The sequence below is a fragment of the Oxyura jamaicensis genome, chromosome Z, assembly GCF_011077185.1.
Source record: "Oxyura jamaicensis isolate SHBP4307 breed ruddy duck chromosome Z, BPBGC_Ojam_1.0, whole genome shotgun sequence".
NCBI classification, from domain to species: domain Eukaryota; kingdom Metazoa; phylum Chordata; class Aves; order Anseriformes; family Anatidae; genus Oxyura; species Oxyura jamaicensis.
The window spans coordinates 1,649,486-1,663,433 of record NC_048926.1 but is presented as its reverse complement, the minus strand read 5'-3'; the positions used below and the strand labels follow the sequence as shown (position 1 = coordinate 1,663,433).

General features: G+C 45.1%; 1 protein-coding gene across 1 annotated transcript in view; it reads left to right on the top strand.

The window, feature by feature from the left end:
- DCC (DCC netrin 1 receptor) overlaps positions 1-13,948 on the top strand; it is a 309,874-nt gene that overhangs the window by 67,863 nt on the left and 228,063 nt on the right. The window contains exon 3 of the mRNA XM_035310456.1: positions 6,599-6,883. Within this exon, the coding sequence (XP_035166347.1) occupies positions 6,599-6,883 (285 nt within the window). The remainder of the gene's footprint in view (positions 1-6,598; positions 6,884-13,948) is intronic.

Below are 13,948 nucleotides of genomic sequence, written 5' to 3'. Positions count from 1 at the left end.
GGCACACCTCGTTGCTGTAGGTAGCAGCCCAGGAGCCAGCCCTGTTCCCGAGAGGCAGGGGTAGACACACGGCTCGCTCTTGGCTTCTCCCAGGGCTGTGCTGGCTCTGGCCCACCAAAACCTCTTTTCACTTGGGGGAAGGTGCAACTGGAAGGTTTACACACCTCTGAGTTGTGGGGTGGTGGAGGTCTGGGCAAAAAGGTGGGAGAGGGCCTCGAGGCTGGCGGGGAGAGGGCCTCGAGGCTGGCGGGGAGAGGGCCTCGAGGTCTTTTCAAGGGGATTCTGAAACGAGGTACTTTAAAGAGGCTAGTCGCAAAAATTTTCATGCTACGTTTATAGACTGTTACACCAGGGGATTGCTGGTCCAGCCAGGGCTTCCTCGTACTGCTTTGCAGTGGTTTCTGGAAGCCAAGCCCCAGCTCCAAGCACCGGCTCTTAAATATTACGGCCTGGGTGATGCCAACAGCAGCAGACTCCCCGTGCGCGGCACGCAAACGAGAGCCTCCTCTTTTTTTTTTTTATCGTTTTAATTAGCGATTTTGAAATACGGCCCCTTTTTTAGATTCTTCAGCAAGAAAAAAAGACCTATTTTCTTCCTGCTTATTTCCTGTGCAAGGAGCAAATGCGATGATTTTTCTAGGCGGTTGGCTGGAAGCCTGCTCTGCTGGCTGGCTGCACGCCACGAGCGCTGGCAGGAAGACGAGGAGATTTACACCCTCTGCTTTCGGGATTAGCAGGGCAGAGCAGTACGTGGGCTTGTCAGGGGAGGATATACAAATTTCGGGTGGTGTACCTTTTGCCCACCAAGGTGTATTTTACTGCTGGGAATGACCGGGAGTTAGACTCCCAGAGATTTTCTATCGTGCCAACTTGTTAATAAATCCGAGCAGCTTTGAATAGCTACTGCGGCTTCCCCCAAATCTCTCGGAGAAATCAGCAAATAGTCTGAGGCTGAAAGCTGTGGCCGTGTTTTATAGGAGTTCTTGAGATGAATCGGATCCAACTCACCGAGCGGTGAGCTGCCTTAGAGAGCTGGAGGTGTGCAGGTCCGCGTTTCGCCTTTGGCTGTACGAAGGTCATCGTTTTGAGCAGTGATCTTGAAGAACGCCAAGTTTTGCTCTCAAGAACGCCGAAAATGCTGACAAATCTGTAGATCGTAGAGAAAAGCAGTCCTGAGGGTTGTGTTTTAACGATTCGGTTAAAAATTGAAACGTTGGTTGTTGTGAATATGCCCTGCACGTATGGGGCATGCAGACACAACGGATTTGTTCTGCTGCTTTGAGTCGGAAGACAGACCAGCGAAAAGACGAAGTAGAACCGACCATAAAGGCATTGAATCCTTGATGAAAAGCCCCTACAGCATAAATATGTGGACGGAGAAAATAGATTGTTTCCGTGCGTTATGCTGAGCGAAGCCAGCAAGCAATCCGGCATAAAAGGTGACAAGTAAATTAGATTTTAAAATTCTTGCAGGTTTGATAATCCGATCTGACATCGGTAACACGGGTTAGGGAGAAGTCTTTTTCAGAATAATAAGCTCATTTATTTTCTGTGATGGGGGAGAGGCATCAAAGGGCAGATCCTGGCTCCATCTCCCTCCAGCTCGCTTTTCTTGGTGGATTTAGGCTGCTGCCAAGAATTGGCGCTGTAATATTCGTAATGGGCTGTACTCTAGGAGAAAATTGCTGTGCTGGAGGAGACCTCTGATGTGCCTCCATGCTGGGAAAGGTGAAATTTTCTTCCTGTGCTCGTGGGATGTTCAGAACATAAGATCTGTGGCTTGTCTCATCTGCTCGGAGTTCATCAGCACATGTATGAAGGTGTCCGTGTGAGGAATAAGATGTAGCTTCTGTCCGTGTGGTTTAAGAGGAGACCTGGAGGCCCTCCTGGCACTAATAGGGATGTGATATAACCTGAAACCACCAGGATTAAAAAGAAAGGGAGGATGCTAGGGGACCCGTGGCTAAATAGCATCAGGGTTGCAACATGGTTTAGGTATTTTGAGTTCAAGGTCTCCCCTAAATTCTATTATATCTATGTGTTATATGGTTATTTACATGGAATATTATCAAATTATTACATTTTTAGATAACTGTGTAATTTAGAATGTCTACGTACTTTACATACATACCACTATTACTCTTAAAGTCAATTCTAAAACCTCTGCCTGGTTTTTTTGACTTTTTTTTTTTCCTAAGTTGACCCAGTACAGAGACTCTCCAGAGCTACGCTGCCATCCAAGATGAACTAAATTATCCTGCTCGCACCAGGGCTGCAGAGAGAAGCGCGGGGTCCGCCCAGCTCAGTCTCCTCAGCCTTTTTTCCGAGGGCTGTCTCTAAGAGCAGAGGACTTCTACAGCAAGAATATCAAGATGCACTTTGATAATTGAGTGCTAAATACGAGTCAGTGACTGTAGCATTTTCAGAAGAGGCTAAAAAGCCTAAAGATTTTTTTTTCAGTCGGAAGCTGCCCCCTTTTATAAGTGGCTTGCCAGCTTCTGTGGCTCTCCTGCCTCGCAGTCTTTTAACTTGCATCTTAGAGTCAGCTCCTTGTCTGTGTCAGGGCATCTCCACGGGCTGTGACGGCCCTCGTGAGCGGGTTTCTGCTGGCTTGCTGCAGGAGTAACAAGGGGTCAGGGAGTAAATTAGAGTGGTCTGGGTTTGTTTCCAAGGATGCTGCGGTGTTCTGCTTCTCTGATCCTTCTTAGCTACTTATAATCACTTTAGTGGGTACGCCCTTTAAATATTTCTTGATGGAACAGTTTTATCGGCTGATGCGTGGTGCTGACCCTTCTGTCTATACTGTCATTACCTATAATTCATTTACTTTCCAACAGCCACGTTAACTTCTAGTTAGCTTTGCTTATGTGAGTCTCCACGGTCATAAGAAATCAAGGCAATCCTACATGCATGTCATAAATCACAATCAAAACTCATTTTGCAGCCATTGACGTTATATTCACTGAGGCATGCTCGCTTTGATTTAACAATCCTGTTGCCCTCCGAATAGCTGAGAGATGTCTAGCTTTCAAATAACATTACCGGGTAAAGTAATTGCGCTAGTTACCTTGAAATTAGCTGAAGTTGTTTTGTGGTATACATGAAATTTGACAGTACGCTGGGAGTTATGCATGCGTAAGTATCTGAGGACCGAAAGCTTAGCAGAGATCGATACTGGGCAGCCGAACAGGGAAGGAAGGGGCTGCTGCAGCATCAGTCTGCAGCTCGAGCAGGATGGAGGAGGTGTGGGCATGCACAGACAAATTATGAACTGTCTGCACCTTTACAGCGTGCCTCGGGAAAAACATTAGGCTGATTGTGTTTAAAATAAATCTTTGTCTCTGTATTGCTTCCACTGAAGTATGTTTTAGGTTCAGGTTCCAGCTCAGCTGTATATCCCGGGTTTATCTATCTTTTCCTAATGCTGTAGAGCTGCGTATTGCCTATTGCACGGCACGTCTGGGTGAGATGTGACCTAGCCGGGTATGCTTCACACTCTGATCTGCGGTGTTTTGTGTTCAAGGGCCAAGCTGGACAGGTTCTCAATGTGCTCTGCATAGTCAGCATGCTGACTGGGGTTTGCATTTAAAACTAAATAATAATTCTCCTGCCTCGTTTGCAGTGGCGATGAGCTCTTAATTAATCCCATCTTGGTATTCATACCTACAAACTAACCTAGTCCCTTAATTTAGGTAAGCCCCAGTGGCTGCCCAAGAGGCAGTCACCTGGGTTAGGTAATTCCTCTGATTTAATCCAAGCAGATTAATGCAGGGGGGATTCTTCCGAATTGCATCTTCCAAACTGGGGATCTGAGTGCCCAGCTCTTCATCAGTTTGGGCTATACAAAGGGGGGGGGGCATTTATTTAGCTTATGCTTCTGCAAACAAACCAGACCACATTTATACTTAGGTTATTTAGTGAAGCGTCTACACCTTGTTTTATTGCTTCTGCTGAATGTCACCCTGCAAAACTTTTTACAATTGTAAATGGGAGCTAGCAAATACAAGAGGACATTGAGTAACAAAAACCTAGCACCTTTTTTTTTGGAAGCCAGCCTGTGGAAGAATGAATTAGCGGTTTCTAAAATATTTACATTTCTAGATTCGCTCACCCATGCTTTCTCTCTCCCATTTTCTGAAGCAAGCAGAAGGAAATCACTCTTTTTCATTACCTTGGTTTCCTGCCCTTCAGCTATTGTGTGAATTGAAAGTGAAAAAAGGTCTTGTCTTGATGTTAAGTAACCTTGCAGACTTTAATTTGAAACAAACAAAGCATTTAAAGCAGTTCTTCTCTGGGGGATTGTGCTGAGTGCTATTAAATTGCTGAATATTTAATAGCTAAACATGCACCAGAGCCTGAGGTCTGTCCCCCAAATGATAAGCCTTTTTATTAAATGAACTTTAATTGCTTAATAATTGGGTCTTCTGTAAGGGAAGATGGGGATCCTGATAAGCTGCCAACCAGATTGCGTGGCAAATCAGAGCTGGGTGCTGCTTTCAATTAGGTTTCTTAAGTAGGTTTGGGTGTAATGCAGCGAGGTGCATCTGCGACCCTTTGGCTACAGAGCGAAGCATCCCCGTGAATCTGCAATGTTTAATTCCGGAGCCTGTCTTGGAAAGTGACTTTCTCAGAAGGGATTTGCTGGTCTGATCCCCCGAGCTGGCTCCCAACAACCCAAACATCTGTGTAGCTCCAAAAACCGTCTTCAGAGTGAATCAGCATAAGCCAGGAGACCTGCGAAGACCCGGTGATGGTTTTAAGGTCTTGTACGTTGTGGTCCTGCAAACAGAAGAATGAGTCCTGAATGTAACCACGGGAAAAGGTGGCTGGTGCTTTTCTTTGAGACACAGCAGCAAGGTTTTGGTGACATCCTGATTTGTTATGCACAGATGTTATGAATTTTTAAAACTTGATGTTGTGACACTGTGGAGCAGGGAGATGGTGCAGCAACAGGGCAGCGTGCAGGGCAGGTTTGGGGCTGCTGGGAACGGTGCTAGAGAGAAATAAAAATAGAAATAAAAAGTTACACCATGAATCCATGTGAGGAGTCCGTCTGCTGAGCTAGAAGTAACGCTGTTGTTTTCCTTGCCTAAAAACAAAGCTGTTGGGATTATTGCATGGATTTCTGGGTTGGGGTGTGTGTGGGAGGTTCTTCTTTTATGGCAATTGTTTTAGCCCTTGTTTTTACTGTACACCGTTAAATTTAGCTGTCTTTCCTCCTGGAAAATCTCTAGTTTTCAACAGTCTTCCCTCGCTATTCATACCGTATCTTCAAACTTTTTTCAGGTAAAAAGCTGAAAGTGTGGCATTCAGGGCCTAGCACTCACCACAGTTTTCCCTGAACACACGTGGCAATTTGGGAGTACCACAGCCCATGCAGTAAGGAAGTCTCACAGGCTCCTGGTTATGTGTAGAATTACCTCAGGAAGCTTTTCCTGAGGCAGTTTGTCTTCCTGGGGAATTCCCCTGCCTCAGCTCCTGGGAGCACTGCGCCCATGCTGGGACATGGCGGCCTTGTGGGAGCTCTGAGGGATGGGAGCGCTGAGACCAGGTGGGGGACCCCAAGACAGGTGTTTGAACCACAAATTGAGGCTTCTGCTCTTTTCTTGCACTTTTATTCCCTCGGGTAATGTCTTTGCTGAATGCCCGAGTGCCAAGTTAATGTCTGGAAACTCAGGGCCGTCCTCCTTTGTTTAACAGCGCCTTCAGACAAATGCCTTGTGAAAGCCTTCACTGACATAATCTGAAAGATTCTTGTTTCCTGTATACTTTTCAGTTGCTTTTAGTGTCTTGTTTTATGTTCTCCACTCCTTCAAATGCACGTTTGTGCATACTTCTCCGAGGGCCTGCATTTACTAGGCCGACTTCCCATAGCAGCGCCTGCACTTCAGGCCCTGCGCGGGGCCGGCCTCGGGGTTGCCTCTCACTGGCACTTTGTATCTTGCAGCCTGTGTCCTGTTGTTGTTTTTTCTTTTCTGTAGCACGTGAAGGATGTGGCTGTCGTGTTTTTGCAGGATCAAGGCCGAGGTGTTTGGGAGTTAAGCAATTAAAGCTCCTAGCTCTGCTCTCTTCCCCTTGTAAGACAAAAACATTTCTTAGCGAAGCAGACGCAGGCCCTTCCCTTTTTGAAGTATTTGACTGTGACCTAAATCATTTCTTCAAGAGAGGCTTTTAGATCATTTTCCCTCTTCTTCAGAGGATAGGGCACGGAGAAGAAATGCAGGAAGATGAGACTGCAACATTTTTCTGGCCTCGCGTAGGTTCAGTTGTGCTCTCCTTTGAATGCTGTTCCGAGTGGTTTGTGTTCCATGATAGTGTCTGTACTTCGTTCAAGTTGTTCCTGAGTGGGCTTGTAACAGATGCAATTTGTTGCTCTTTAACACATCTTTTTTTGCCGTTAATGAGTATGATTTACAAAGGAAGGTGTTAGTCACCCAGCCATTACAGCAATCTCCAAGTAGTTTTCAGAACATCACAATTCTTTTATTTTTTCATTTTTAAGTCTGGAACGTTAGCAGAATCCAAATCGGCATGGAAACAGCAAACGCCTTCTATTTTCAGCAGCTATCTAACTGCTTCTTTTACTTTGTGTTTGCAGGACCGCTGAGGTTTCTTTCCCAGACGGAATCTGTCACGGCTTTTGCGGGAGACACGATCCTGCTCAAGTGCGAAGTCGTTGGGGAGCCCATGCCCGTGGTGCACTGGCAGCGAAACCAAGAGGATTTATTCCTGAGCCCAGCCGACGCACGGGTGGCTGTCTTGCCCTCTGGAGCTTTACAGATCAGCAGGATTCAGCCTGGGGACAGTGGGATCTACAGGTGCCTGGCGAAAAACCCAGCTAGTTCAAGGACTGGGAATGATGCAGAAGTCAGAGTGTTGTCAGGTAAGAGCTGTACACTTTTTCATTGCTTTTTCACTTGTCCGATCATGTCCTTTGCTTCTCAAACTGCAGTCGGCTCCTCCTGGGGCAGTTTTTAAATTTAACCCAATTTCTAGTTCCTTCTACAAGCCTCCATGTTCTTCATCACATGGAAGAGTTTGGAGGCTTTTAGAAGCAGCTGGATGCTAAGGTGAGGAGTTGACACTGTAGGGAAGTATTCACCTTGCCTAACTTCAGGTACCTCGTTTAGATGTGTATGAAGATGGTCTTTTTGTATAGTTGATGGGGAGAGACAAGTAATTCCTAGCTCACAGTGGGCAGAGTACCCAAATTATTATCCCAAAGCACTCACTGGAAGAACTCCTTTCTCCAGTGACTGGAAAAGCTCGTCACTGGAGAAAGGAGAAAGCTTTGGGACTAGCTGCCAAATTTACCTCCTCAAAGTCAGGTTACTTGGATACTTCTGTGCCTGATAAGATCTGCCAAGCTTCACAGACTGCAGTTTGGGAGCTGACACAGTTTGACTGTGACAGCCAGTGTTACAAACTCAGCCAAGTGAGCACCTTGCTGTTCCATCTAATGAATTCATCAGCTAAATAAGACGGTTACCACTGCAGTATTTCTTCAAGAACTGGGCATCAAAAGAGCGGTCTGAAGAAGGCATTCCTTCAAAATCTCCTTCCGTTCTAGATCGACCTGCTAATGTATAACCACTTACAAAATGGGGCAGGCATACTGCATTTTTAGAAATTCCTTAAGATGCTTTTCCTGAGCACATGGCTTGCATAATTTCTCACTAAATATTTCTCACTAAATGAGAGGTAGCGGAACAGAGTCCTGAACTGGAGTCAAAATGCTTCCAGGATCACCATGAGCCTCAGGCATTCCTACTTCTGCAGTCATTAATGGTAACTAAATTTCCTGCCCGTGAACCTTATTTCTCCACTTTTCTTGGCTGAAATCAAGACTGCCACAGAGCTTTGTGTGTCACACAGACCTGGAAGAGTTCTCTCAGCTTCAGAGTGTTGTTTTGCCACCCGTCTGTATTTCTGATCATTTGTTGGATAGGTTGCTGCTTCTTCCTTTTCACAGCTCTGGCTGTTAACTTTCTGAGAGACTAAATAGCCTCTCACGCTGCCTGGGGGGGGGGAGAGGGGGAATTCACATTCATTTGTCTCTCCCCAGCACGTTTGAATTTTATACCAGAAGAAACACTGGAGCAAATAATGAGGAAAATATATAACAAGGAGCCAGTGGAGTCCGTCAGACTTTGGCTTAGGGCAAGCAGCACAAGGCCTCATTTCAGGATAATGCGAACAGACAGCAGCTCTTATAAGAAATGAGTGGTGTTCCTGAAACAAAAAATTCAGATCTTATTGAGCCTCTTGGGAATTTAGTTCTCGTGTGCACGCTTTGATGGTTCAGAGCTCTCTGCTACTTTGCTGCTAATTCAGCCTCTCCTGTTTTCACTCGTTGGCAGAAATCTATCTTCAGCTGCAGCTTTCCTCTTCTGTAATTAGTGAAAGCAGTATTTTTTTTTTCCCCTGCTTAGTGCAAAAACAACAACAAAAAACTTTTTTTCAAAAGGATAGGTAGCAAAAGAAAAAGGCTGAGGTAGTACATCCCATCTCTGTGTTTTTAAAATGTGCCTTCTCCACTGCTAGTGGTTATGATCTGCGATCGCAAGATCAGAGATGAGAGGTGCTGTGGAAACACAGCACCTCTGCAAGGACGTGTGGCAAAACTGGCTGCGATCCTGGCAAATAATTGATGATCTTCTTTACATCTTCCAAACGAAATGGGAGAGAAAACGAGGGATAAACATGAAAGCAATCTTTGTTGTGCTTTTTTTTTTTCCTCAGTCGGAGTGCCTGCGGCTTAACGGTTAGATTTGACGTTGTGGTGGGTCTGGAAATGTCCGTACCTCCTCTTGGTAGAAACATTTGTCGTCCGATGTGATAGAGGTTAGCAAAAGAAAATGCTCAGCTGAAGGGATTACTGATCTCCTGGGGGGCAGGGGGAGGATTAAAATCCACCTTACCTGACTCAAGCCTGTTGTTTCTCTCCCCTTGTCAGCTGAAGAGCAATAAGCCTTCAGCCTCTGTTACCAAAGAAGTAGCTTGGAGGTGGTTAGCCTTGGCTGGCCACTGGCATCCCACCCAGCTGCTCCTCAACAGGACGGGGACAGGAAACAAAAAGAAGGGATGCCCGCAGGTAGGATTGGTCCCACGGGGATCCTGGCTCAAGGTAATGCCATTCGGAGAACCGCATTCATTTCAAAACGCACGTTTTCACCTTTTTTATAGAAGCTTTCTTTTCTTTGGGCTCCGAAAACTTAGTCCCAAGTGAAAAGTTTCAGCAGGTACTGGAAAAACTGAGGAAGCACCCATTCAAATAACTGCATACGCTTTCCTAATTAATTTAGAGGGAACAATACTGCTGTACAAAAAAAAAAAAGGCAAAAGATCTCGTACAAAGCAGGGCTAAGGAATTAATTTATAGCCAAATTCCTTGCTTCTGTAAATTAATTAGCAAGTTTCTTTGGGAGGTCTGTACCCTGCAGAAACACAAACGGCGTTTGAAAAGGGAAAGTTGAGCAGTTTGGTGCCTGAAAGGGATTCATTCTCTATTTATAAATAATAATCCCGTGCTTATCAGGAGCCATCAAAGCAATCTGCCACCGTACCATTGTCTGCCGTGGACGTTCCTTCTCTCTGAGCTCGTCTGCTGAGCTGCAGTGCAAGATAACAATAACAATATCGCGTAATTCCTTCGTTTTTAATGCAAATCGGGGGTGGCTGCTGTAGCTCCTTGCTCACCGTTGTGCTTGCGAGGAGAGAAGGGTAGGGCAGCAACAAGGACGGATTGAAACCTCAACAGCTAGCGCTTAGCAGTGTTTATTCTTTCGATGGAAACAGATCGCCAGGAGGTGCGGCCAAATAGTCAGCGCATGGATTTTATTTTTCAATTCCAACCATTTTCATCCTTACGTTCTCCGGTGCCCGTTTCCTGCAGGGATGCCTTGCCCTGAACTCACACCACGTCTATTTGCACACACATTTACCAGCCTGCAAGTGTGCAAAGCCTCTGTTAGAGCCCAGGCTGCTCTGGGAAGGGTTTCTGCCACACGAATACCAACTAAATAAGAGCTTCCCGCTCAAGGCAGCAGCTGAGGGAGCGAGTGCTGATTAATAATAGTTCAGAAAAGAATTATGGTATTTATTTTCCGTAGCCTGCCTTTTGGTAAACACGTGGGAAATTTGCACTTTGTCCAGGACATCTTTATAGAATTGCTGTTATTGCAGTCTGTAAGTACATATTTGGGGGGGAAAGGGCTCTTTAACCTGCAATTTTTTATAAACCATGTAAAGAACTAATGACTGGAAACCTGCAACTATATTCTTGCAAGCATTAAGAAGTCAAACACTTAATTCCAACGGTTGTTCCCGGTTTGGCTTAAGCATGTGATGCATTTTCCATCAGCTGCATTTAAATCGAGGTTGGGTTTGCTTCAAGAGAACTCGTAGTTCGTGTGATAAGGGCTCAGGGCAGGAACTGGTCAGGCTGGATGCTGGTAGCTGCCTCTCCTCCTGCCTTCCAAACCAAGCAACAAATGGATCAAATGCCTCGTCCGGAGCTGTGGACCAGGCACGGGCATCGCTTGTGCTGCTCGACTGGTATCGTGGCTGATGAAGGTTTCGTTTTCCTCTTATTAGGAGAGAGCCCTTTGGAAGCGGAGAACATCCATACCACACCTGCCCAGACCATGCTGCCTCACTTAGCACTATTGCTGCTTATTTTTATTACCCAAAGCATCCAAATATCAAAGTGTGGTCTGCTCCGCGCTCCCCGGCTGGCTGCCGGAGGAGTGGTTTTATTTCTTAAAAACACGCCGATTTCAGCGGTTGTTCTAAGTGGCATTGCTTTTAGCCCTTGCGATGCCTGAAGCATAAATTTAGATTTGAACAAGGGTCGGAAGGATATTTTGTAATGTATTTCTGGAGGTATTTGATAGCATAAGGTGTCACTGGAAGATTTTTGGTATACAATTAAGGATATTAAGCTAGACCGAGGGTGCCGGTGCCGTCAACTAGTGGGCCACGGGTTGGCTTGCAAGCTTGGTATACAGCCAAGAACAAGGTAGGTCACTGAACTTACCAAAAAATCATCTCTAAAAACGCAGCCCACGAAGGAACCCGAACACGGAATTCGCCTTTTAGTGCTGGAACAGCCTTGGCTGAGATTTTTTTATCCTGCGTAGTGACACTAGATTTATTTTAATACAGAAAACGGATTAAGGCTAATAATAAACCATTAGCGACCGTAACTGTTCTACATCTCGATCATCAGAGGTGGTGATTTATACCTTTGGAGGCGATTTAAGGGTTTTGCCTTTTTATGAACTTGTAGCTTGTTGTATTTAATTGCACGGAACACTTTGCTTTCTTCTCCGGCCATTAGCCTAATTTGCCAGTGAAACGTAGACAATCCGTTAATAGCCACTGCCTTTTGTAAAGCTCTCTTAAACCAAAAGAGTTTCCCCCGCGCAGGAGTTAAATGAGCAGCCAGAGAGAATTCAAGTGGAATAATTTGTATGGTTATTGTGGGTGTTATTTAGTGTTCATTCAGGATTTTACTAAAACACACGAAGCAAAAGGCAGTCTTGATTAAAACCCGGTTTCTACCCCCTACGGTGTGGATACAAAAAAAGTTCGAAACCTCTGAACGTTGGAGCAAATAATCTGGTAACGGTAACAATGATTTGAAAAACAGGATGTTTAGAGAGCTGAAGGAACCAAAGATATTGAATTAGTGATGCTCGGGGTACCAATGTTTTTCAAATACACATGGATGTATTATAACTGGGTGGAAGAGGCAGAACTTGCTTCAATACTTCTACCCGCAAGGCAGGAAAGCTCTTTTTTTTCTAAACAAGTTTTGGGGAAGTATTTGTACTCATGGCATTGGTTACTCAAAAACATTTCTTATATTTAAAAATGCAAAAAGTTGTTTTTTTATTCCAGGACTGTCTTGTGGGACTTAAAGCTTGTGCCTCGGACATCTTCAGGTCATCGTATCCAGATAAAAAGTAGCTCCCGAGGGAGCAGAGAGATTCTCTGGGCCATTAATTGTCAACCATAAATTTGGAATGCTGAAGTTTCTCGAGGTCTAGGAGAAAACTAAGGGAGCTGGCAATACTCAAAACAAATAAATCATTGAGTGGCTGATGGACCATCAGCCCGTCATCTCTGAGAGACAAAACAGTGGTCAATGCAATTAAAAGTCATTATCAGTGTGTGGAACCCAATGAAAAGCGTCACTTTTTGTTGCAGATTTGCATTGATATAGTAGATTTCTGGGGGGATTTCTGCTATGCCTCCTCTCGAGGAAATCAAATTGAACGTCAGCGTGGTATCTGTATGATAAATGGGACTGGAAGTCATTGTGTTTGAAGTCGAAGTGATCACTGAGCAGATTTTTTAGTGGGAGTCTTCACCAAGAGCCAGGGCTATATTCTTTATCGCTTATTCTCTAATATCCCACGTAGCAATTCTGTTCGAGACTGGAGAGAAAGGAGATCTGCTTCTGAAGGCATATTCGTGTATCAGGTGGGGAGCAGTAGAGAAAGTGGGTCACTATGCAGAGCTTATAAATGCGGAGGAATTTGGAAAAGAATATTTCACTGCGACCAGTCCCGGGGTCCACCTCATGGGAGACTAGGCAGGAGCAAGCGCTCCTGTGGCAGACGTCTCGAAGGATGGTCTTGGGTATTCAGCAGAACAAGGGTGAAACCCTGCCGGGAGAGAGGCCGACTCTCCTCTTGAGTTATATTCATAAGATTCACAGGGCCGCTTCTAAAATCTTACTAGGTTCTTCTCTGAATTCGTTTATCTACCTGGATCAAACCCCTGCTTTTTAATTGCTCGTGTCTTTGCTTCTCAAGGGTGATGGAGGTCTAGAAGTGAGTCTGCCAAAGCCCTGCTGCTCGGCTGAAAGTAAGAGTATAAACGTCTCCTTTCTTTTTTTCTTTTGTCTCAGCTCTGCTCGTGCAGTTGTGGAGTAGCTCATTCTGCTTCAATTTGGCCTCTAAAACTTTAATGGATAGAGAGAAGGCTTCCTGCTTTTGTCTTGTAAATACAAAACACCCGAGTCCCCCGTCTGCACCTGGAGTAATAAATCTTACATTATCCTTTTACCTAGGAACAAGTAAAGGACTGTAAATATTTTTGTCTTCATTATGGTTGAGCAAAGGGAGCGTCGCGCAAGAAGTCATTGTTAAAGCTGCAAACAGGCCCCCTGATGTACGGTCTTAGGTTCCAGCAGTGACTTGGCACATTTCTCCTCGCGCTTCAGTTAATGTATTTTGAAGTTCCTTCAGGAAGAAGGATGTCTTCACAGCCTGATGCATGCCAGCGCTGATGTTACAATCTTCGCGTCCTTATTTCTTACATCCTCTTGGTCACGTCGCATCCTGCAGCTCTTCTGAGCCGGGTTTGAACTGCTTGGGGAGGGCTGAAAGGACGGAGCAGGGAAATGCTAGAGGGGGCTGGGAGGTGGAGGCAAAAAAAAAAGCCAAGTCTCCAAGTAGTGGCTGCGTTCTGGTTATACATTTTAATGCATTCTGTATATTGAGAGATCGGTATCACTTTAATGACAGATTTCTCTAACACTGTTCGCCCACAACCCTTGCTTTCTCGTTGGGATTAAGTGTTCAGCCTCCAGGCATGATGGGCAGATCAGGTCGGGGAATTTTGCCGGCCTTTCTCAGCTGACAGCAGAGAGCAAAATTGGGTTTTAGTTGGTCTAAATCTTTATCTCGTTTAATCGAATTTAGAAACGCGACTCTGAACACTTAGAGATATTCCGTCACATCAGTGTCACATTAAAGGCATCTCACTTCTGCCATCTGCAATAGAAAAACCGCTGCAATAAACATAAAATCCTACTGGCCGAGTCCAATATTATCCAAATACGCTCGGAAAAATTCCGTGGGTATGATAGGATGGGAGGCTTTTGTCAACTGAATGCTTACAAATGCACGTTGTAGCACCAAATAGCTCTGTATAG